This window comes from Rhinichthys klamathensis, unplaced genomic scaffold, assembly GCF_029890125.1.
Source record: "Rhinichthys klamathensis goyatoka isolate OS25496 unplaced genomic scaffold, OSU_Roscu_1.1 h1tg000107l_1, whole genome shotgun sequence".
Taxonomy (NCBI): Eukaryota; Metazoa; Chordata; class Actinopteri; order Cypriniformes; family Leuciscidae; genus Rhinichthys; species Rhinichthys klamathensis.
This window is the reverse complement of record NW_026606645.1, coordinates 463,960-487,233: the sequence shown is the minus strand read 5'-3', so window position 1 is coordinate 487,233 and position 23,274 is coordinate 463,960. Positions and strand designations below refer to the sequence as shown.

The 23,274-nt window shown below is 38.0% G+C and overlaps 1 protein-coding gene across 5 annotated transcripts in view; it reads left to right on the top strand.

The window, feature by feature from the left end:
* The first annotated feature begins 690 nt into the window (after window positions 1–690).
* LOC130087288 (VPS10 domain-containing receptor SorCS1) overlaps window positions 691–23,274 on the top strand; it is a 226,856-nt gene continuing 204,272 nt past the window's right edge. For 2 of the 5 annotated variants that reach the window (XR_008807348.1, XM_056253541.1), the window contains exon 1: window positions 693–1,587. Coding sequence is in view for 3 of the 5 variants with exons in the window: in XM_056253541.1 (XP_056109516.1) it covers window positions 910–1,587 (678 nt within the window). In the remaining 2 variants the exon portion in view is untranslated. Of the gene's footprint in view, window positions 1,588–23,274 lie in introns of all 5 variants that reach the window. The other 3 variants (XR_008807349.1, XM_056253539.1, XM_056253540.1) reach the window with 3 other exon arrangements.

The window sequence follows — 23,274 nt, the reverse complement described above, 5'->3', positions numbered from 1 at the left end:
CAAAGGATGCTGTGAAGAATGTGAATTTGTCCCGAGACGTGCGAGAACATTAAATTAATCTCGAATTGAAATTCTTTGGTAAATCCTCGATCCGTTTCTAATTATGGGGAGTTTAGGATGTCAGATAGATAAAGCCTATTATTTATAGGCTATTTCTAGTTTCATTAACCACCACAGTTTTATAAGTTCGTAAGAACACTAAATGGACGATAATAGAAGTAGCGTTCGTATGGTAACATATCGATGAAACATCGTAATTATTATTTTTTTTAACATTAGGCTATATCACATTTACATGTCACAAGTATAGGCTACCACTAAAATGGTTTAAGACGTTTGATAATTCGTTTCCGAGACTGCGAGTAAATTGCTAACAGAAATTAATTTAAGTCGTCATTTAATTTGCACAATGCAGGCTAATAACTATATACAGCTAATAACTCACATCCAGACAAACGTCTTGTCTTTCGGGCTATTAGTAGGCTACGCGAATTACCCGTGATAAAATTTACTCAAGCTCTGAGTGAAATTCGTTTTCTGTTCGTCTGAAAGTTCCGTCACCGAGAATCAATGCGACGAACGAAATACCTCCAACTGCGTCAGTGTATATTTTATTGCAGAATGCATTGTTGGAAAATGTCTGGGTGAATTTGAATGTTGTGGCGCTGGAAAGAATCGTGTCTTTATGGTCTTGCTCTCCTCTGTAATCCCCCGAGCTCCTCCCCTCAGTGCGTGCAGAGCTTCATTTGATCAAATCCTTCAAGTTGGAGCGCTTCGCTGAATCGCACTTTTCCCACAACATCTCAACTGTGGCTGCCTCACCGCGCTGCAACTTGTACGAGGACTTGTTTCCATCAATAACTGACGCTAAAGAGAGGAAAAGGACACTGTATCCTGTTGTTATCAGCGATGGAGAGGGGGATCAGATATTGCCGGGTTAATGTCAGTGCTTTCTGCACCCTGCTTTTGGTTTTGTTCGCCTGGGTTCCGGTGACCAAAACAGTGATAACTTGCAGGTCATGTCACCTGCTGGATAAGTGGAGCGGTCGGGAATTATTGGTGAGGATGGAGAGTGGTGTCGACTCTGGTAAAGTTAGTGGGGAAAATGGAGACGGGTCAACGGCGCTGTTTAATTCGGCTGGTGCTGAAACTGCTCAGCCCGACCGCGGAGCAACCGAACACGGCGAACACGCTCACTCTGTGCGTAAAAGGAATACAGACAGGCTTCTCTCAGAGAAAATGCCTCCCGATGATAAATGGAAGTCGATGCGCAGTAATGGCAAAGTTTATAATCTCAAACGGGCAGGTTCTCAAGGTTCAGCCCCTGGAGATCACCATCACCGAGTGCGTAGAAGCACCCAGGGACCCGGCTCGCCCGCAGGTGCGCGCCCTGCGCCGACTGTTGGCAACAGCACCGCGCCAGCTGCGCGCCGAGTCCGCCGCTCTGAGCTGAGGTGGAGCAGGGAAGAGCGGAGAACGGCCACATCACGACAGGAGGAGCTGAAACTTACCAGCTCTACCTTTGCACTGACAGGGGATTCCGCTCACAACCAAGCCATGGTGCACTGGTCCGGCCAAAACAGCAGCGTAAGTGGAAATAAAAAAAAACATGCAGTTCATTTGTTAAAGCTGTGAAAAGTTATATCCCTATTTTGTGATCTAAACGAGTGTTTCCGAAAGTGCTTGTGTGTAAAGGTTGTGTGAGGGGTTTGGGGCGCAGAGACGAACAGATGTCCATTGTTGATGTCCAAGAGATTGCTTCATATGCGTTTCACGGCAGTTTTTTTTTTTTTTTTACTGACGTGGTCTTTGATTAACCCTGGTATAACGGAGGACACTTTCCTGTGCAACACGTTTCCCACTTATGATTGTTTGTGATGTTGAGATGTTGGCTCACCAGCTCATGCTTTTGAATGTTAAGCGTCAACTGTGTTGCTTTGGAATCCCTGCTGTAAAAAAAACAAAACAAAATAAACCCCTACTTTAAACCAGCTTAAAATACTCTCTTGGCCAGGCTGGTCTGCTGTGTGGTCTTAAAGGGATTTTTTCGCCACTTTTAAGCTGGTCAGTGGACTAACTTGTCGACTGTCTAAGTCAGCTAAACACCAGCTTGGCCAGGCTATGAGACCATCTCAAACCAGACAGCACATCAGCTTATGTTGGCTGTGTGTGTGTGTGTGTGTGTTTCTGCTGGGATATTTTTAGGTGATGCAGGGGTCTTGTTTGTACCTGAAACACTTCAGCAGAGATATTGACAGAATAACTGAATGAAACCCACTTCATACAGATCCACAATAGCATGCATGTTATTAATAACACCAAATGTAAAATTGCAAACATGATACAGTTTTTTAGGCAAATTATAATGCACTTTCAATACATTTTTAGTTTAATTTAAAATCTGCAAATTTTATAATGGGCCTTAGACAGGCTTTTTCACAGATTAGGCTTTATGATTTCCATCAGGCCGTTAACATGTTTACATGTCTTTGCACGCTATATAACATTTAAAAGGTCTATTTTGAATAATTATAATAAAAAATGCTCTGATAACTCTTTTAGAATCTTCAACACTAAATTCTTATCACAAATGTCACATTTAGATTACTATTACTATTTTATATTGAGTAAACTTCCTTCCTTCCTTCCTTCCTTCCTTCCTTCCTTCCTTCCTTCCTTCCTTCCTTCCTTCCTTCCTTCCTTCCTTCCTTCCTTCCTTCCTTCCTTCCTTCCTTCCTTCCTTCCTTCCTTCCTTCCTTCCTTCCTTCCTTCCTTCCTTCCTTCCTTCCTTCCTTCCTTCCTTCCTTCCTTCCTTCCTTCCTTCCTTCCCTTCCCTTCCCTTCCCTTCCTCCCTTCCTTGTGATAATTTACTAATGACTATTTTGCACTGAGCTATAATGAGCATTTTCCACAATTCTCCTGTGCAGTATATCAAATCAGAGCAACTACATTTCAGATATAATTCCTCATCCCCATTATATTTTCCCTCCCTCGCTTGACAGAGCAGATGTTTTTCTTGCCTTCAGGTAAAATCTGAGGGCATTTTCTAATTTAAACACTGTACTCTCTAACACGACACATTAGATGACAGTCAAGCACTAAAAACTTTCAGGACAGATACGGGGAGAAAGTAACCTCAGGGGAACGAACTTCAGTATGTCCCACTAGCTGAACTCAATCATTTTGACTCGGAGCTGCTGCCATTATCATATTCCTTAATTGAATTTTTCCAGTGTTGTGCTGTATGAATAGCATAGTAGACTCAATATATATGGTCTTTTTTTCGTTCTCAGTAGGTATACAGGGAAACTTAACAATGGGGAAAGTAAAAAAGATGACTTTCATTAAGTATTCAGTGTCATAAGGAATAATTGAGTAGGCCTGGAGTTTCTTTCCTTAGGTAGTGTATGAATAAAGAAACAGCTGTAGTTTCTAATGATTTTTTTATTGTGCAAATGGAAATGAAGATTAATGTTGGCTGGATCTGTGACGTGTTCTGTATATCACAGATGTTTGAAGAAAAGTTGAAGAATGCTATGGGTTTTGGCCATGTGTTGTAATCAGATTACTTTTTTTCAAGTAACTAGTAAAGTAATGCATTACTTTTAAATTTACAACAAATGATCTGAGTTACTTTTTCAAATAAGTAACACAAGTTACTTTTAATGACTGACAGCTCTCCACTTTGAGAGAAACAAAAACAGATTCAAAGTTCCTTAAAATGAATAAAAACAGTGAAATTCAATCTCAGAATATTACGCACACCTGCAATAATGAAATATGTTAAATTAACACAGATATTGAATACTTTATGTATTTAGTCCAAACTTATTAACCAATATCTTTGCTGCTCACCTTCAATGATCCAATTCAACCATACTAGCAAAAATGACTTTAAATAAACATCACATTTGTGTTTCATTTTTTATTTCTATATTAAAGGTACACTGTGTAGGAATTTCTCCTATAGCGGTGAAATTGTATTTTGCATTCAAACAAATAGTGCTGTGCTTTCTAGCGCCTCGCTTTTTCAAATGCGTGTTGCAACTACGGTAGCCGTTATGTACCAAGAAGTCATGACAACATGTCTTCCAATAGCACTTCATCGAGTTTAAAGGAGAACTCCGGCGCAAAATGAACCTTTGGTCTAATTACACATTGTTACCTAGTCAACCGTTATCTGAGATTTGTTTTCATGATTATCGAATGTAAATAGTTTTATCTCTAAAAACAGTTTACCCTATAACGCTAGAATAACGCTAGTATATATGGCATAGAGTAATGACAAATAAAAATCGCTTGTTAATACCACTAACAAGGCTCAAAATAGCCCCACACTAACACGGTAGCATAATGAGGGTCCCTACATTTAAACCGAAGCATTGAGAACTTTGTCAGTGTCCAGACAGTTTAATAAGAAGATATTTTCTACATACAGTCAACTTCGCGTATACAGGCAGGAGCCATCTTTGAAAAACAGTCTCTACCAGTTGATCTACGAACGCCGATCCAAGCCTGCTGTTCGCGCTCACCTTATCACATCTTATAGCTCGTTCACATCTCACCAGCGCACTTGGATCGGCGTTCGTAGATCAACTGGTAGAGACTGTTTTTTCGAGATAAAACTATTTACATTCGATAATCATGAAAACAAATCTCAGATAACGGTTGACTAGGTAACAATGTGTAATTAGACCAAAGGTTAATTTTGCGCCGGAGTTCTCCTTTAACTATACATGTTCTACTGTTATGCTACCTATATAATGAATTACACAACCAAGCAATGAACAAAAGCTTGTAATTTAGACCGTAACATTGACTTACCTGTCGAGAATGAAGCAGGACTTCAGCGTCCCTTTCAAAGTCTTTCTCCTTCATTAGCTCTTTCCACCTGGGAAAAGCTATCCCGATATTTACCTTAGTTTTTTTTTAATTCGCCGGTCACGTTTCCTTTTATATTCAATTTTTTGCTTTTTTGGCAACGAGGATTCCTTCTCCTGTGGCTCGGCATAAGTATGTTCCTTCATTATGAAGTACCGTGCAGTGCAGCCTTTCAAATTTGGCGGGACAGTGACAAGCGCCTCTCACTGATCTCCTTGTCCGTTTCAGCTGGTTTCAGTCACGTGACGCTGGCTCTGAACGAAAACGCGTTGTGGAAACGCGTTTAGGTAGGCTAGTGCTTTTTGTCCCTCTCTGCTATTATAGTTTTTCAAGATGGCGGAACGACATGGAAGCCTCCTTGGGCTTACCCGTCCCATGTATTCCCATGTCCCATTTGCATTTCCTTTATTGCCCGAGGTTTATTCATTTCACTTTTGGTGTAAAAAGTTTGGAAAAAGTAAAATTTGCTCTTCATTTAAAGTAACGCAATTAGTTACTTTTTTAGGAAGTAATTCAATATTGTAACGTATTACTTTTAAAAAGTACCTTTCCCCAACACTGGCTTTGGGTTGTGTATGTTTGTGAGAGCTAGCTTTTGGTGTCTTATTCTTGATCTATGAGCTTGTCAATGTTTATATGGATTATCATGTGTAGAGCTTACAGATTATAATTGCAATATAGTTATATATTGTTATATTATTTTTATCATTATATTTATTTACATTCCTCAAGGCATGCAAAGGCTGCTTTCTTGAAAAAAAGGAAAAAAATAAAATAAAAAGTCCAGTCCAGGGTCTGGGAAATGGACCATTTCAGGCTACGCACAAGTTCATTCTGAAGGGGAAAAAGCCAGATAAACAAAGTATGTCACTGCGTTAAAGCTATCTTATACGGCCTAGTCAGTCAAGGGCAATGGAGTGACTATTTTGCCTATAGAGAAGTTCTTGAAGGAGAGAATCAACTTTTTTTGTTGCCAATTAGTAAGTAGTTACTTGAAAAAAGTTTCTGAGAACACGGTAAAATATGCAAACAGCACCAGTTGTCATATGTGATACAGTCTCACGCTAATGCCGCTCAAATCTATTTCTGGTCTCCTTTAGTGCAACACTTGTAAGGGGAAAGAGCAATATATCTGATCTTATAACGCTATGTTACCAACTGACAAAAATGCAATTAATTGGATGGTTAAAAACATATTATGCAGTCAAGACCGATTCAAACCTGAATTGCACGATGGTTTGCTATGTGGAAAGCATCATGACTAGTTTGGAGTTGTTTCAAGTTTCTTTTTTTTTTTTTTTTTTTGCAGGGTGGTACATCTAAGTGCTCACCTGATATGAAACATATCGATCACCCCTCCCCAATATGTATTGTTCCAATACAGCTTTACAAAGAATAGTACCTTGCAAACCTGCTTGAGTGACTACTGTAATACTTTATTTCCAACCTGAGTGATATTGAGGTTGTATTTCTTTTTATTGAGTAATAAACCCCATATTTTTTTTCTTCCAAAGGCACATAAACTTCAACTGTCAACAACAGTAATGCCAGAACTAATGTATATTCTACTATTCAGTGTCCTTTCTTGACCCCTAACACAAATAGTGCACAAACTTGTTAAAACTTTTTGACTGAAAAAGACTGAAAAAGCTATTTTATATTTCAAATTGAGAGTGAAAAAGAGAGAGAGAGAGAAAAAAAAAACTATAAAAGCAAAAACATCCTGTGCAAGGGTTTGTTGGTGGACAGCTGAAGGGCAACCATTTTTATTTTTCTGATATGAATGGTAGCTCTGCCATGAAGTATTTGGCAAGCAATGTAAATGAAGACAAATAGCACTGAAAATGCCTTTGCTAGACAAAAATGAACAGCCACCACAAACATTTTACCCTTCGAGATAATTTCGCCTGTTGAAACAAATAACTCTCCAGTGTAACCGCATTCCAAACATTCAATACCAGGTCATTTTTTTAAGCTCTTGAAAAATGAATAGCGCCCCACTGGAAATGGCAAACTCATAGCAGTATGGCACATTGAGTTATTGCTAGCATTACAAACCGGTTGTAGTTCAAGCTATAATTCAGTTTAAGTCAACATGAATACCGAACTGGGCGTATTTACTTTCTTTATACATGTTCCTGGTCAAAACGTGATCGATTCATCGGTGGATGTAATTCCAAAGAAAAGGTCTCATTGCCAACATAAAACGAGTTACGGCTGCCGTTTTTGTGTTCGCTAAATCTGTACAATATCACAAACTAAACATACATAAAAAAAAAAAGAAAAAAAAAAAAGAATTAATCAGCTTATCAGCATCATACTAGCAGGTCAGCAGGTCAGCATACTATATCACTAAAAAAATTAATTACCAGTTAAACATTAAAAAGTAAAATTATGCAATCAGCATTTCTCCTTCTTGGCATAAAAAGGGTTCTTTAATATTGAGTCAAGAACCCTGTGGTTCTCTATTTGGTTTTTGGTTCTCTATTTCTGGTTGATGATTTCATAGCCATCTTAACTAGTTCATTCATTTGGCTCCACTTGAGTTCTGTCTTTCTTTTTTTCTCTCAGATTCATGAATCAATCTATGAATAATGGCAGCTTCTGCTGGGGTTTCTTTAGGGGACAAGCATGGCCGTTTGAGCGAGACATTTTATAAAGCAAGAGAGTAATGTGAAGATAATGGGATAAAATTAGACGCTGGTGCCTTCGTCTTATTGTTTTCTTCTTTTAAGACTTATGATTTTCTTACTGACCATTCCATTTAAAGTATAGGTCCCGATCCAGCAAGTCCGCAATTTTGTTTTCTTCCAAATGTCACAGTGATGTTTATTGTTCTCAGAAATGTCATAAAAGAAAAAGAAAATGGCATATTGTAGGCTCAATGTTTGACATTGAAGGGATAGTTCACCCAAAAAATAAAATTCTGTCATCGTTTACTCGCCCTCAAGTTGATCCAAACCTGTAGGAATTTCTTTTATCTGCTGAACACAAAAGAAGATATTTTGAAGAATACAGTTGATGGGCTCCATTGACTTCCATAGTATTTTTTCCCCCAATATAGAAGTCAATATGGGCCATCAACTGTTTGGCTACCAATATTCTTCAAAATATCTTCTTTTGTGTTCAGCAGAAAAAAGAAATTCATACAGGTTTGGAACAACTTGAGGGCGAGTAAATGATGAAAGGGTGAACTATCCCTTTAAGTGCCAATTCAGAACACAACTTCCCACGATTACATTGATTGCCAGATTCATTTTTTGTTGCTCGTAGGTAGACATTAAAGATAAAAACTTTAAATGATTTTTTATATTAAATATTTAACCCTTTGAAGTCCGCACCAAGAAAAAAGTGATGGACATTTTTTTTTTTTTTGCATTTATTATATTCTTATGTCGCTAGTAACCACACTCAATGTATTTTATTTTTCAACACATCCCATATTTTTTTAAATATCGGCCTCTACCAAATGGTTGAGATGTCACTTAATGGTAATAAATGGTACCGGAATTCATACACATGCTTTGCTATACTTTTTCATTGCCCATCATAATTTATGATCAAAACCTTTTCTAGTCTTGACAAAACACATTGTCAGAAAAGTCTGAGTCTCAAGGTTCCATATTTTGTAACAGAAGTGATGTCTGGACAGAAATGTATTAATTTGTTACAGCAGAATGCATACAATTAAATTCAATGGAATTTATGTCATTTTATGGTATTACGCCTAAACAAAATCTCATGAGAACTTCAATTTTTGTGATATCAACTTCAAATTTGGAACACAACTTGTTTAGATATATGGCTTTGATTTTATAGTAATTTTATAGGAAAAAACATTTTGTAAAATATATATTTTATATGAAAGAAAAAATATTTAGTACAGTATATTTGATTTAATGTAAATTTAAAACTTCCATAACTTTCTCATACTTTTATTTTATGAAGTGCTTTTACTTCAGCAATAATCTGCTGAGTGTTTTCTTTAAAACAAGACTAAACTTAGGTTTTTATTCCAAAGCATACTTGAATTACAACCAAGTTTTAATAGTGCATTGTAATGTCCATTCTCAATTAACCGTTATGTGCCAAATCAACCGTTTGGTTGAGCATGTTTTTGAAAAATTATTAAAAATATACTTACGTTTTTTCATAGCACCAAGTAACATCATTTTGTAAAGTTAAGGCTCTTACAGTGTAATATGTAAAAAAATTATGCTTAGCTTGCAAAATTTCACCAAAAACAGTTCACATGGCTGGGGTGATTTATTTGTTTCTGACATCCATGTTAGAAGAAGTGTTGTGACAAGTGCTGTTGATTGACACTGTGACATCTAGTGGATTTTTTTTGGCATAATATACCTCAACCAGATGATAGAGATGGCTCAATCAGTTTGTTAAGTTGGGTACTCCTCTCAATAAAATATAGTGACTCAAAATGTGCTCAACCGTTTGGTTGAGAAGTCAGTTAAAGGGTTCTACAGTACCTGTTATTATATCATGCACTGACTGCGATTTCAATGTGCTTCTATTCCAAAAATCTGGCCACAACTGCTTAATATTATTTCTGTGAAAACGTTTGCATTATGACTTAAACGATTCACTGATTTTTTTTTTAAATTGAATCACTGAAATCATCAATTCAAAAGAATTGATTTGCTAAAAGGAAATATTAGCAGTGTTAATAATAAAATTAGACCTTTCTTTGCTTAATATTAGTTTTAATTCTTGGTTATTCAGTAAGTGTTTTGAGAGTGTATGTTAATTGGTCTAATTTTTCTTCACTACCATGATTACTATAATTAAAAGGACTGAATCTTTTCAGCTGTTCCTCCATCATAGCAACTCAAAGTGCGATGTTAATATGGATGTATTAATAGTATATAAAGCAGGTGCAAAGGTCAAAAGTAAATTTCTGTGCTATAACTATTGCATTGTTCTTTTTGACTGCTCTGGACAGTGCTTAGTGGTCATCTTCAAGTAATGTTGAAAGGTGTGTGAATATCAGAGAATTAGCTTGATGCTTTCTGTCTATCATCACACTATATAAGATTAAGTTCTGATTGACATTTTGGAAAGAACGTTTGCTTTCCGATGTTCCGATCACAGGCTGAAAAACAAGTTGAGATAGTGGACTTGTCTACTATTCCCTTATGTAAGTGTGACTTCATTTCTTATCCAGCTCCATATGTTGTTCCACAGTGTAGTCAAGCTGCAATATATTTTCAATATATTAGATTCAATTTCAGTTCAACACAAGTTTATTAGTCAGGTAACATAACCTGTTATGTAGTCATGATTACACTTTGCTGTATGACTCATAAAGACCTAGATGTAAACACACACACACATGCACAAGCACACACATGCACACACATAATGTTGTGTTTTCATGTTTTATGGGGACTTTCCATAGATATAATGGTTTTTATACTGTACAAACTGTATATTCTATCCACTAAACCTACCCATCACACAAAACTTTCTACGTTTTTACATTTTCAAAAAACATCAGTTATGATTTATATGCTGTTTTCCTCATGAGGACCAAAAAATGTCCCCACAAGGACAATCATTTGAAATATCGCCATCTTTGTGCGGGGACACACACACAATATTCAAAATTCACAGTCTTGAATGTGAAAATTGTGACCCATGTGAAATATGACCCATTTTGTGGCTCTGCTGTTGTATTGTTTCAGAACTTCAGAAAGACTGGCTCCTTTGCAAGGGAGTAAGTTCATTTGTATCTTCTAATAAGGATCATCAATTAATGACTATGTAAACGTTATCGCTGTATTTCGTGATAAATAATACAGCAAGCCAAATGTAAGTGTTAATAAGTGATCTCAAAATGTTCATTAACAGATTAAGTGTTAACTTCACTCTGAGTCAGTGGAGACAGAATGACACGGTGAGAGAAACACGTCTAACAGAACGTGAGATAAACAAGAGTGACATATCACTGTGTGGAGAGAACACATACGTCTTTTTCTCCTAGCGTGCATTTCATTCTTTTTGACAGGGGTGAGTGCTAGCAGTACTTAAAGCTAGTCAGGGGGTTTCCGTATCCCAGAATGCAGTGGGAAACCCATCTCAGCCATAGGCAGCCTGTGTATATCTGTGGCACAAATTGAATTTCAAGCAATCTGTAGCCCTCAGGAACAGAAGTGAAAATGCCAAAGAAAACATTTTCTTTTTCAGTAGAAGCGAATCATGCTGAGAGATGAGATGACGGATTGTGATAATTGTGCGAGTTAGCCGTTGCATGCTGGAAAATGCCATGGCTAAACTTCACAAATCTACCGAGATTACAACATCTGAATAAAGCAATTATTGCTATTGCCTCGCATGCTGTCAGCGATTATTACCTCTCTTCTCCTCTCAAGAGCAAAGCAATTTGGTGATATTGACATCTGTGTTATGATTGACTCCAGACTAAATGGCAGTTAAGGGATTAATCTGCGTAAATGTCTGGTAATAAACCAGCTATTATGAAAAAATGATATATAGAATAATTCTTGAGTGTCGAAAGCTTCGACTAAAATGCCCAAAAGAGCGACACGGGGCAATTAACTGCTTTAAAAAACTATGTTTAATGCTTACTTTATGTGAAATTGAAGTTGTGTTTGCCTGTACAAAACTTGGCACCACAATGTTAGGGTGTTTTGGGTGGTTATGCAGTTGTGAGTGGTTTCGCCATGCAATTTCAGGATGTTCTAAAGGGTTAGTTCACCCAAAAATGAAAATTCTGTCAGTAATTACTCACCCTCAAGTTGTTCCAACCCCGTAAGACTTTCGTTCATCTTCAGAACACAAATTCAGATATTTTTGATTAAATCTGAGAGCTGGATCACTCCTCCATAGGCATCTTAAGGGATCGAAACTGACCGGCCCAAAAGTTCTGAAAGACATCGTTAAAATAGTCCAAGTGACTACAGTGGCTCAATCTTAAGTTTATCAAGCGACGAGAATACTTTTTGTGCGCAAAAAACAAAGAAAAATAACGACTTTACGGGGCGAAAGTCTTACGGGGTTGTCGCATGCGGCTGAACCGCGGCTTGTGTACAGACAGAGTACTCTATAATGAGCAAGTTTGCATTGCTTTATTTCCTTTTCAAATACATTTAAGAGAAAAGCCTTGTCAAGAAGCTTATTTTATTAATAATTTCGTTTATTTAACTTTTGGTTCATCTTTGTTTTTTGACATTTGATTGACTGTTTAGAACAAAATAGATATCATTAATGCGCTTTTTGGGTAAAACTGCTGTGTATTTTGGCTATGATCAATGCATTGTCATTTTAATTCAGCGTGAGCGGCGCAGCAAAAATAGACTCGGCGCCGAAACGATCTCGGCACTGCTGCTTCTGCTCTGCTACGCGCTGCCGCGCCACCTCTGCGTGCGGTGTGAATGCTCTAATCTGTTAACATGGGCGGCGAAAAAAATACGCTCTGCTAACATGTGCAGTGTGAAACTGGCGTCAGGCTTGGCGGGCATGACGTGAAGACACTCAGACTTGGCAGGCATGACGTGAAGAGACTCTGGAATGGCGGCCATCTTGGGACGTGGCTCTGGATTTGGTGGAGGCGTGTTGGTAGGCTCTGCGAGGCCGATGGTTAATGCAGAGTTGGTGTTTACCGGCACCCACTCAAATCTTCCTGAGGACCGCTCCCTGGGAGGCGTGCCCGGGACTGCTCACTGAGGCTGGAGATGTAAAACACACACAGCGAGCGGTCGGGATAGTGTGTTAGGCACGCCAACTCCAAGAAATCCCTGGTGTGAGACTCCAGGGAGCGGTCCATCTGCTCCAGACATAGCAGAGCAACGGCGGGAATGTCCATGGTGATGGTGGAAAACAAACAAAAGAAAACACCGCAAACAATAAAACTGGGTAACACTTTATTTTACGGTGTACTTACCGTAGTAATAACAATAAATTATGCATAATTACATGCAACTAACCCTCAACCAAATCCTAATCCTACCCTAACCCTATAATAAGTACATGTAGTTGCTTAATATTACTCAGTACTTAAATATATAATTACACTGTAACAATGACATCTTTTGACACCGTACAACACAGAAGCGCTGCGCTGTTACACTACGTGAACTAACTTGAGGCCCACAGAGAAGGAAATGAATAGTTGAATAAAGTCGTTTTTTTTTTTTTTTTTTTTTTTGCGCACAAAAAGTATTCTCGTCACTTGATAAACTTAAGATTGAGCCACTGTAGTCACGTGGACTATTTTAACAATGTCTTTAATAACTTTTCTGGGCCGGCAAGTTTCAATCCCTTAGAAGCCTATGGAGGAGTGATCCAGCTCTCAGATTTTATCAAAAATATCTTAATTTGTGTTCCGAAGATGAACGAAAGTCTTACGGGGTTGGAACAAGTTATTAAATAATGGTTAAATGATTACAGAATTTTTTTGGTTTTATAGTCTTAACATTAAATAATCCTTTGAAACAAGTTTGCAGCAGAAGTTACGAACAGAGCGAAATGTTATAATTTCATATTAAATAGATGAGTAAACTAGATTTAATAAATGCTACTGAAAACACAATGTCATTGATATAGAATCAAAACATTGATGCCACAAATGTATTATTCATAAATAATAATTTGTACACATTTGTACGTCTGTAAAGCTGACAATACGTAAATAATTGACATTTTAGTGCTGTCAATATGTCAAAACTGTACGTTTCAGTGTGTATGAAAATGTAGCCAAAGTAAATGTCCGGTGGTAGAACCTCACTTTACTTCAAAAACACAGGAATACTCATGAGATCACGTTGGGTAATTAGATCTCCTTCTGTTCCTTCTACGGCGAAAACCGCAGTACTTATTGCTGTTTAAACTATGATTTGATCACAAATGGGTTACACTTTATTTTGAATGTCTAGTTTAGACATTCTACTATAAGTAACTTTTCAACTACATGTCAACTAATTCTCACTAGAGTATCAGTAGACTGTTAGATTAGGGTTTGGCTGACATGTGCAGCAGTTGCAAAGTTACTTCTAGTCAGTTGAATGTCTGTTGGGGAGCATCAAAATGAAGTGTTAACAGATATTAAGCAGACAGTCTACTAATACTCTAATGACTGCCAATTGACAAAAGTTACTTATAGAATGTTGAAAGTAGACCATTGAAATAAAGTGTAACCCACAAATGGTGTGACAAATTACTACAGTATATGCTCATGTAATTCTCAGGGTATATATAAAAAAAAGAAAGAAAGATACTGATAATATACATTTTTGTGTGTGTGTGTGTGTAGGTGCTAGGGTGAGGCGAGGTGTGAGATACAGTCTGAGGGAATCAACGCGGATCTCTGTGGAGCAGAGAAAAGCCAAATCAATCTTACACGTGTAATTGACATTCCCTCTAGATGCCATTAAACATGCAGCACCTCAATACTTGCTGCTGCCACGCTACAACCCAAACCTGCTCACACCTCCAAACTAGCTGACAACCAAAAACAACTGGGAAATGCTTCAAGAAATTGATGCAGAGGCCCAAATGGATTGAAAATGCAGCGGCCAGGCCCTATTTTTGAACTAGATTTGGCTTAGTGGACGTAATCGGCCAGGCGTAGGGTAGAGGAGGGATGGAGAATCCCACTGCATTCAGAACAGGGTGTTTGTTTCAGAGAGCTGATGCAAGAGGTGAAATTAACAAACTGTTGTCCCATTTCAAAGAGACAGCAGTGCCTTGAGCTCTATCCGAAATTGCTGAGACTAAGTAAATTTAAACACATTCCAGGTAGTCTCGGATAAAGATACTGCCGGTGTTGTTTTATTACAATTTTCTAAAGGAATAGAAGATAATTTCCACCACATAAGGAAAAAAAAATCCTTGTACAAATCATTATTATGTTGTAGGTATGACATAAATGCCATAGTTATGACATATAATGATGACATAGAATCGATGACAGAATGACTATATTATATCTAAATGATTATATTATATTATTATTATTAATTATGAGATAAAAAGTCAAAGTTTTGACTTTTTATGATACAAGTATGAATTTTTATCTCACAATTTCAACTTTTTCTCATAACTTTGACTTTTATCTTTCAATTAGTACTTATTTGTCATAATCTAAACAGTTTTTCCTCATAATTATGACTTTTTGGGCCAGTTTTACTAACATTTTCACCAGCACAAACCCTCTTTTGGTGTTAAAAACTACTGTCAGGATTTAAAATGATGTCCTTTTTGGAGCTTGAAAGATTTAGGGCCCTATTATACACCCGGTGCAATGCGGCGCCATGTGCGACGCAAGTGTTGCTAGTTTCAGCCCGGCGCAGTTATCAATTTCACGTTCTGTGCCACGTTGTTTAAATAGCAAATGCATTTGTGCCCATCTGTTCGCCAGGCTGGTCTGAAAACGAGGTGTGTTCAGGCGCATTGTTGGCGCGTTGCTATTTTGAGGCAACTGAAATAGACTAAATATATATACCGGTATATTTTTTTTGTTATTTAAAGGGCGCATTAGTAATAAGACCATTTTTCCCGCCGTTAAACTAGCAAAAGTGGATTCGGACACGCCCTAAGTGCACTTGCACCGTGCGCTTTAGACCATGCGCCTAGATCCTTAAAATAGGGCCCTTCGACTCTATTGATTTTTATAAAATGGACAAAAACAGCTGATACATTCTTCAAAATATCTTCTAATGTGCTCCACAGAAGAAAGAAATCCTTACGAGTTTGGAATGTTATGTACACAGTATGAGTAAATTATGAAAATTTTTTTTTTTGGGATGTAAACTATCCCGCTTGCAGTAATTGTGATATCTCAAGGTTGTGCTGTAATATGAATAAAGCGACAGCTAATGGCCGTTGTCAGGCACAATGCACAGCTGTGCTACATCCACAACAAAGCATTCATGTCTGGTCAACGGCAGTAAAAAAAAATAAAGCTCAATACATATTATTTGGAAAGCAACATCAAACAGCTGTGGTGGAAGAATGCAGCTCCCTCTCTTTGAAGGTATGGCATATCAAAGGAAGATATAAATGAATATATTAAATAAGTAATGTAAAAAAAAAAAAAAAACTCCCTTGAAGAGGCCTGCCAAACCAAACATTTAAAAAAAAAGAGTAGGTTTGAGTAGATTTCTTCAGCATTACCCATTTTTTTGTTTCTTTTTTCATTGACGTTAAATGTGATTTGCGTTCAGAAGCGGCGTAGCGGACCACCTCATGCGAGCTCTGATAAAAAAAAAAAAGAAAGATTGTGGTATGGTGCGTGCCTGTATAGGCTAGGCCCATCTGTGTGAGACGTCTTTGAAAAGACACTTCGGAGATAGATGAAGACATCTGGAGGCACCTGCCGCATCTGCTTATGTCCAAACATGTTTACCTCACTTCCCTCAAGAGCGCTAAAAGACTTAGCTCCTCTTAGCCATAGCTTTGATCAAGTACCTCCGCGTGTCACCGTTTCCATGGCCGTTCGGAGACATTACCTCCTCCACCGGTCATTTATATTCAAAACAAACACATTACCAATTGAAATGATTCCACACGGCTTAAGCACTCATCAACAGCCTCTTATAAACTGTTTAATAATTAAATTACGGATGCAGTTATACCCAAAATGTGCTTAATAATATAGAGTTTATTCAGAGCAGCGCCATGATGGGTATGAAAGCGAGACTGTGAGGGATAGACTTACCGTGTTTTCAATGGCATCCGTTGTAAAAAGCTCCTATCATTTTCCACATGTTGTCTAGAGTTTTTTTTAGTGCTGGGCAACGATTAATCGCATCCAAAAAAAATGTTTGTGTTAACATAAAATGTGTGTACTGTGTATAAGTATTTTGTATATATAACTACACGCATATATGCAGGTATATATTTAAGAAAAATGTGTTATTTATATATAAAATATTGATACATATAAATGATGTATAAATATACAGTATATACATGCAAATATTTCTTAAATATATATTTATATAATAAAAAAAATTTCTACAGTACAACTAGCAATACTAATATTTGTAAATGTCTTAATTTCGTAATTCTTAAATAGTAAACCATAGAGCTATTATTTTAGTGGAAATCTGCATGTACATCTTAAGGCTTCTCTTCTGTTGTCCACAGCCGGTTTTTAAGTTCTTCTCATTGCAGGTTTGGGAAGATGGTTGGCGCATGTTGCGTTACCAAATGCATGTTAAAAATGACCAGGGACGGACTGGGGCTAAAAAACAGCCCTGGACTTTCTCCCAAATAGGCCCATCATCCAGCCATTCGCCCCTAGCCACTAGGATGTCCTGATACTATGCCACAATACTGTAACCTATATCAGACAAGGTATTCACAGCAAGTAATATCTCAAAAACAATGATGACAATTGGGGTTTTGTTTATTAATGAAGCCTCAGTCTTCAAATAAAAAAATTTACAATGCCATTATATCTGCATTGAAAATAAAATACAAATAATGAAATGTCACTGGCTACAGAAACTCTAATTACACAAACTTGTAATTATAAAACATTTAGTTACTATATACCAGGGGTCTCCAACCTTTTTGTGTGTGAGGGCTACCTCAAGGGATAAAATAATCTAGAAGGGCTATACTCAAAAATATTTATTATACATATAACATGGTGGTGTTTTTTTACCTTACCTTTACCTTTACCTTTACTTTTAACTTTAACTTTTTTATTTTTCACCATCATATGCGAAATAATAAAATATCTTGATATTCTGGTTCAACAATTGGTGAAAAATTTGTAATATATATATATATATATATATATATATATATATATTATTCTCTAAAAACCTATTGTAGCATAAACATTTAGTATAAATATTTAATGCAAAATAAATAAATAAACTGCCATAAATTCTAAACAAAAAAATTACTGCATTACATTTAATAGCCTACATTTATAGGCCTACATGACTATTAATATAACAGCATTTTTAATATGAATACAGGCACATTTCTGCCCAAAAAGTTTGTTTTACTAAGTTACAGTTAATTCATAAGTTGTGGAGTGAAATGTCTTCTAACTGGTTTGTTCTTGGAACAATGTTTCACCTGTTTTTTTGCGTCAAGATGTTGAGAATATCAGCGCTGTTTAATCTGGCTTTTAACTAGCTTAAATCACAGCCATCTGTGGCTTTATAATAGAGATAGAGAATTCTGCGCTGAATTGAAATGCTTCTCAGTGGATCGCGCAACTCTGTGTAATAATGTTCGCGTGATCGAGATCAGTCCGCACAGCTGCTTCGGCCGCGATCGCAGTTTTTTTGGGCCGAGCTGATAATGCTCCGCGCTGGCATCCAACTTAAAGGTGCATTGCTGCCACCTACAGTACTGGAGTGTGAAACAGATTAGTGGGGGGAAAAAACAGGTTATGACTGCGTGTGTGGCGGGTGGTGGGGCGGCCCGCCGGCCGTCCTGGAGTACTGGCCGTTCTGTGATACTCCAGATCACACAGATGGCCAGTCCACCCCTGAAAATGACCCAGACTGTGAACCGAGCCGCTCTGAGACACTGAATCGTGAGGCGTTCGCGTGTTAAAGACCACAGTGCCGCACTTCGCTCTGAAACATGCAGTGCATATATTTATTTAATTAAATGGCAGCCTTTGCCATTTGATAATCGCAATTTCACAGCCCTAATTCTGATCTGTAATATTAATACATTCAAAATTGGTGCCATTTGGCATATTCAGTGTCTAATAAAAGCAATAAGCTACTTGAGTCCATGAGCTACAGTGATTTTACCACAGTTAAATCGTTTTCTGGCAGCCCTGCTTCGTCTTGTGCTTCAGAACGCTCTTTACCCGAGATGAAATCACTTTAGCTCACGACCCGTGGCTTATTGCTTTAATATATGCTAGGCACTTTATATTCTCTAGCTTAGCAGACAATTTAAATGTAACAAGGTTTTCCATTTCATGTCTTCTCTGGCCTTGAAGTGTGTCTTCATGTTGTTGTGAGGGTGTACATGATTTTAAATTACTCAGAGGTGGCGGTAAGTGATGATAGGCATCTGATAATTGTATCCATTCCTCTCCTCCTTCATCTCCCTTTCCATCAGCTTTCATTTCCACTGTCTTAATGTTTTTGCAAATGAAACCAGGGGGCTGGGGAATAAAGATGGCACTGTCCGACCTGTTTTTTTGTTTTCTTCTTCCGCCGGTCTGTAATTTATATGTAAAGCAGCGTGGGAAGTGCAGGTGGAGAGATGATGAATCGGTTAACCGCTAAACTGCAACAGGCCACAGATCATTAGCGATCAGGCCGTTCGGATTGGCAAAAGAGATCAGGATTAATTGATTTATTTGCACGTCCCATGGGCCACTTGACTATGGGGAAAAGATGAGGTTGGAACGCTAAAAGGTTGGGACGCATCCACCTCCGCTCACTCGCACTCTCAACAAGATAAGCAAAAGAAAAGGCGAGATAAAAGCAAGCGTCAGTCATGGTCCAGTGGTTTGTGTTTGAGTGTGTGCACTCCGAGCTTTGTATCTTAGAGAAATTGAGAAGATCAATGCTGAAGAAAACAGATGCATTCTATTCGCAACGTTAAACGGCTTGTTGGACTGATATAACATAGTGCATTATTTTATGTTAGCTTGACACAAGTGGGGGAGGAAAAGAGCAAAGAAATAATTTTTGGTAGCTTCACTCCTGTGACCGGCTGTGTCACATCCTTCCCTTTTAAGTCTCTTAGCACTGCCAATCAAACAGACTAGAAGACTTGCTCCAATGCATTATTAATCGATTCATCCCATTCATCATTTATTGAACCAGGTGGTCTGCCTGATACTCCAGTCATTTATTTTTTTAAATAGGCATCACATGGCCTTCATTTGATAGGTGGAGGAGAGATTGTGGAAGCTATGGAGATCTGCTGGGGACTTGAAAGTCATCCAGGCTGTAGAAATGTGTTGTCAGGATTCACACTGAGAGATGCTGTAATGAAATCGCAAGAGTCGGTTTCTCAGGGAGGGTGTTGCTCTAATGTTCAAGCCCACAGATCCTTCTTTAATCCGCACCACTTCAAGGACATGCATCGGCGCCGATTGTGTGTTCTTAAGTTTTGATTTCCTTTTAAACCTTGGGACCAGTTGGACTGAAAGTCCTCAGTTCTTGCTAATAGATAGGGCGTCACATATAAGATGAAGTGCATCATAAAGTACCCTTTGATGTAATATAATTCTTGTGCTTGGCTGTAATTTTATAATCTTGCGCTGAGTTGTCTTAAACTTTCTTTATCTTTTTTTTTCTCCGACACTGGCTTTAGGCTTATTAGCCTTTTTGCTTCCATTCAGACTCAATAATGTGTAATAGAAAAATTTGCTAGATATTGCTTGAGTTAAATGAATGGGCAGCATCCCAACTGGAGTCCATCTGTATGTACATTGATTTTTCAGTATGGATGTTAAGCTGTAAAAAACTTGGGCACAGAAATATGCAGCACTGATTAAATTCACGAGACAAGGACCGCTTCCTAGAATAATATGGAGATTTCAAGTTCAGAATGGCAGCAAATTGCTAAAATTATAACATTCCAAACATTCTCTAGCTCGTAGTGGCCATGCATCACACACACACACACACATATATATATATATATAGAGACAACTTTTTTTTCAGGAAACCTTAATGGCCCGCAGAATATTTTGATATATGAATATCCGAACACAACAAAACATACATCAATTAGATCGGGTCCATCAACACCCCCAAAGCCTTCATAGTTCTGTACCTATTCCTGGGTCTACATTTCATTCGGTAACGTTATAGGCAGTTTTGATTTATTTGCTGTTTAATTTTTGATGATCATGTTATTGTACATATGCATAAGCAGTGCTCTTATTGCACGTTTCTGCTTTTTTTCGCTTGTTTTTAGGGGCTGTTTACACGGCACCGTTTTCAAATAAAAACGCAAAACTGTGTTGCGTTTTGGCCGGTCATTTACAACGAAAATGGCGTTTTGGGTGCCTGAAAAAAGTGGACGTTTTTGAAAACGGTCTCCGTGTAAACAACAAAAACGTGAATCTCTGAAGACGATGACGTCATGCACATGCGCATCACGTGTTCAGTCTATAGTGTTTCATTGCCATCTAATGGTCTGGAAGCAGAATACAGCGTTTTTAGTCGTTTTCGCGGATCCGTGTGAATGGGGATAGTTTTGACAATGGTGTCGTCTGTACACGGAAAACTCGAAGGAAAAACTTCCCCGTTTTAAGCATACCGTTGTCGTGTAAACGTACCCTTAGATTGGAAGATTGTGTACTCTTTCAGAAGATGCATAATAGCGCCCCCTATCGTATAACAGTAAAAAAGTGGATTGCCGGAGAATTTTCGTGAATGACGGGGAAGCATTACATCATAAATGACGGAAAATGGCAATGGTGGGGAAAGAGTTAATGATAAAATGTAAACAATAAAATAAAAAATAAAAAAACGTACCCCAAACGTTTGAGTGGTATGCATCACGGTATAGTATTTCATGTCATAATGTGGTTTTTTTTTAGTCTTTGTGAATAATGCACACATTTTTGAGTTTGCTAACTAGAAATAGGCTTTTCCAAGCAAGAACATAAATGAGACATGCAGATGAATTGAACAAATTGAGTGTATGCTAACCCAGCAACCCAACAAAAATATCATGCTGTTAACTAATGATGTCAACCCATGCATTAATTATCACCTTACATGTACTGTACAACCATTAGTGTCCCAAACCTGCATCTGAAAATGACCGCCTGTGCCCTCCACTACACCTTGGTTTGAGGCAAATGTGCAATACTTCCTCTTCCCCTGCTGGTTACCATGCTTCTAACTTCACACCAGTCTAGCTTATGCTTCTTGGACCCCGTCTGGCACATCCACAGGCAATCCGAGCCAGGGTTGGCAGGCAACTGCATCCTGCAAAGCCGTGCCAGTCCAGGTACCACTCTCCTCCGAGCAGATGGTACTGCAGCAAACGGAAGGGAGGAATACAGGCCCAGATGCAAACGGATGAACAAAGAGCATAGGGAAATATGCAGTAAAACATTTGAATGACAAAATGTGTTGAAAGCCGGATAGCTCGGAATGAAAACTGGAGCACCGCGGCGATGGCAGGCGCTCAAAAACTGAAACGAAAAAGTGATTTCTTGAACATTGCGATCAATTATTTACTTTGGCACAATTTTAAAAGAATATTTCACCCTAAATTCTGTCATTATTTACTCAACATGCTTTTTTCCCCCTTTCTGTATTGCCCAGAAGTAAAACCTTTGAAGAAACTTGATGCAGCTTGTTTTGTACAGAAGTTTGTACAGCAGCAGAATACGGTTGTCAAGTCTGTATTTGCATTCTTCTTATGGTTACGTTCACATGCAGTTTTGATACAACCGCATTCTGTAACCGAAATCACACTCGTAAATGTTCAGGACTCGTGACCGCATTCTGGGAAAACCTGCACTTTGTGAACGGAACTGGACTAGACAACTAGTTTTCTGTCACGTCATACAGTGCCGCTCTGCACTGCTCAAACACGCGTCTACTAGGGATAAATTCGATTTATATTCGAATTCTAAAGGCAATACTTCATGTTAGAGGAAAAAAATTGATCTACATGAACACAAAATAGCAGACTGCCATTCAGAAACAATTCATTTCTACGCACTCCACATCTACATATTGTTAGTCAAAAACACCAGACGATCAACTTGATCTGCAGTGAGTGCTGAATAGTGTAGTTTTTGGCGGCCTGTTTTTAATTTTAGTTTTAGCTTGTGTCAAGCTGTCATTTTAGTTTTTATTAGTTTAAGTCACGTTCATACTCTTTTTAGTCTAGTCTAGTTTTAGTCGACGAAAACTGATGACATTTTAGTCTAGTTTTAGTCGACGAAAGACAGTCTAGTTTTAGTCAATGCAAATTGTATTTTAGTCTCTTTTTAGTAATGCAATTCTATTTAACCCAGTCAATATAGTAGCCTATAAGTACCTAGTAGTATAGACGAAACCAAAATTTTCTTTTAGCCAAACCCATTTCAAACAATCTTATCTTCTTATAGTTATCTTATTATATTATTGTTACCTTATAGACTGAAGAATACATCCATTCCAGACACGGAAGACGCTCTGACGAACCAAACATGTTAGAAGTAGTCTGCCCTACACACATGATGAAATGAAAGTTTTTCCAAATGTCATTTCTTCTTTTTCTCCCAAAGACGAATCCCTTTCTCTGTGTCAGACTTAACTTTGTTTGTTGTCGTTTATGCTAACGCCTGTTTCACACATACTCCGTTTGCAGTGCGTATGTATGTGGTGCGTATTTTTGAGCCTCATGTAGAGCCTATGGTTAGAGCGCTCACACGCACGCGGATGCGGTCCGGCAATGCGCTCC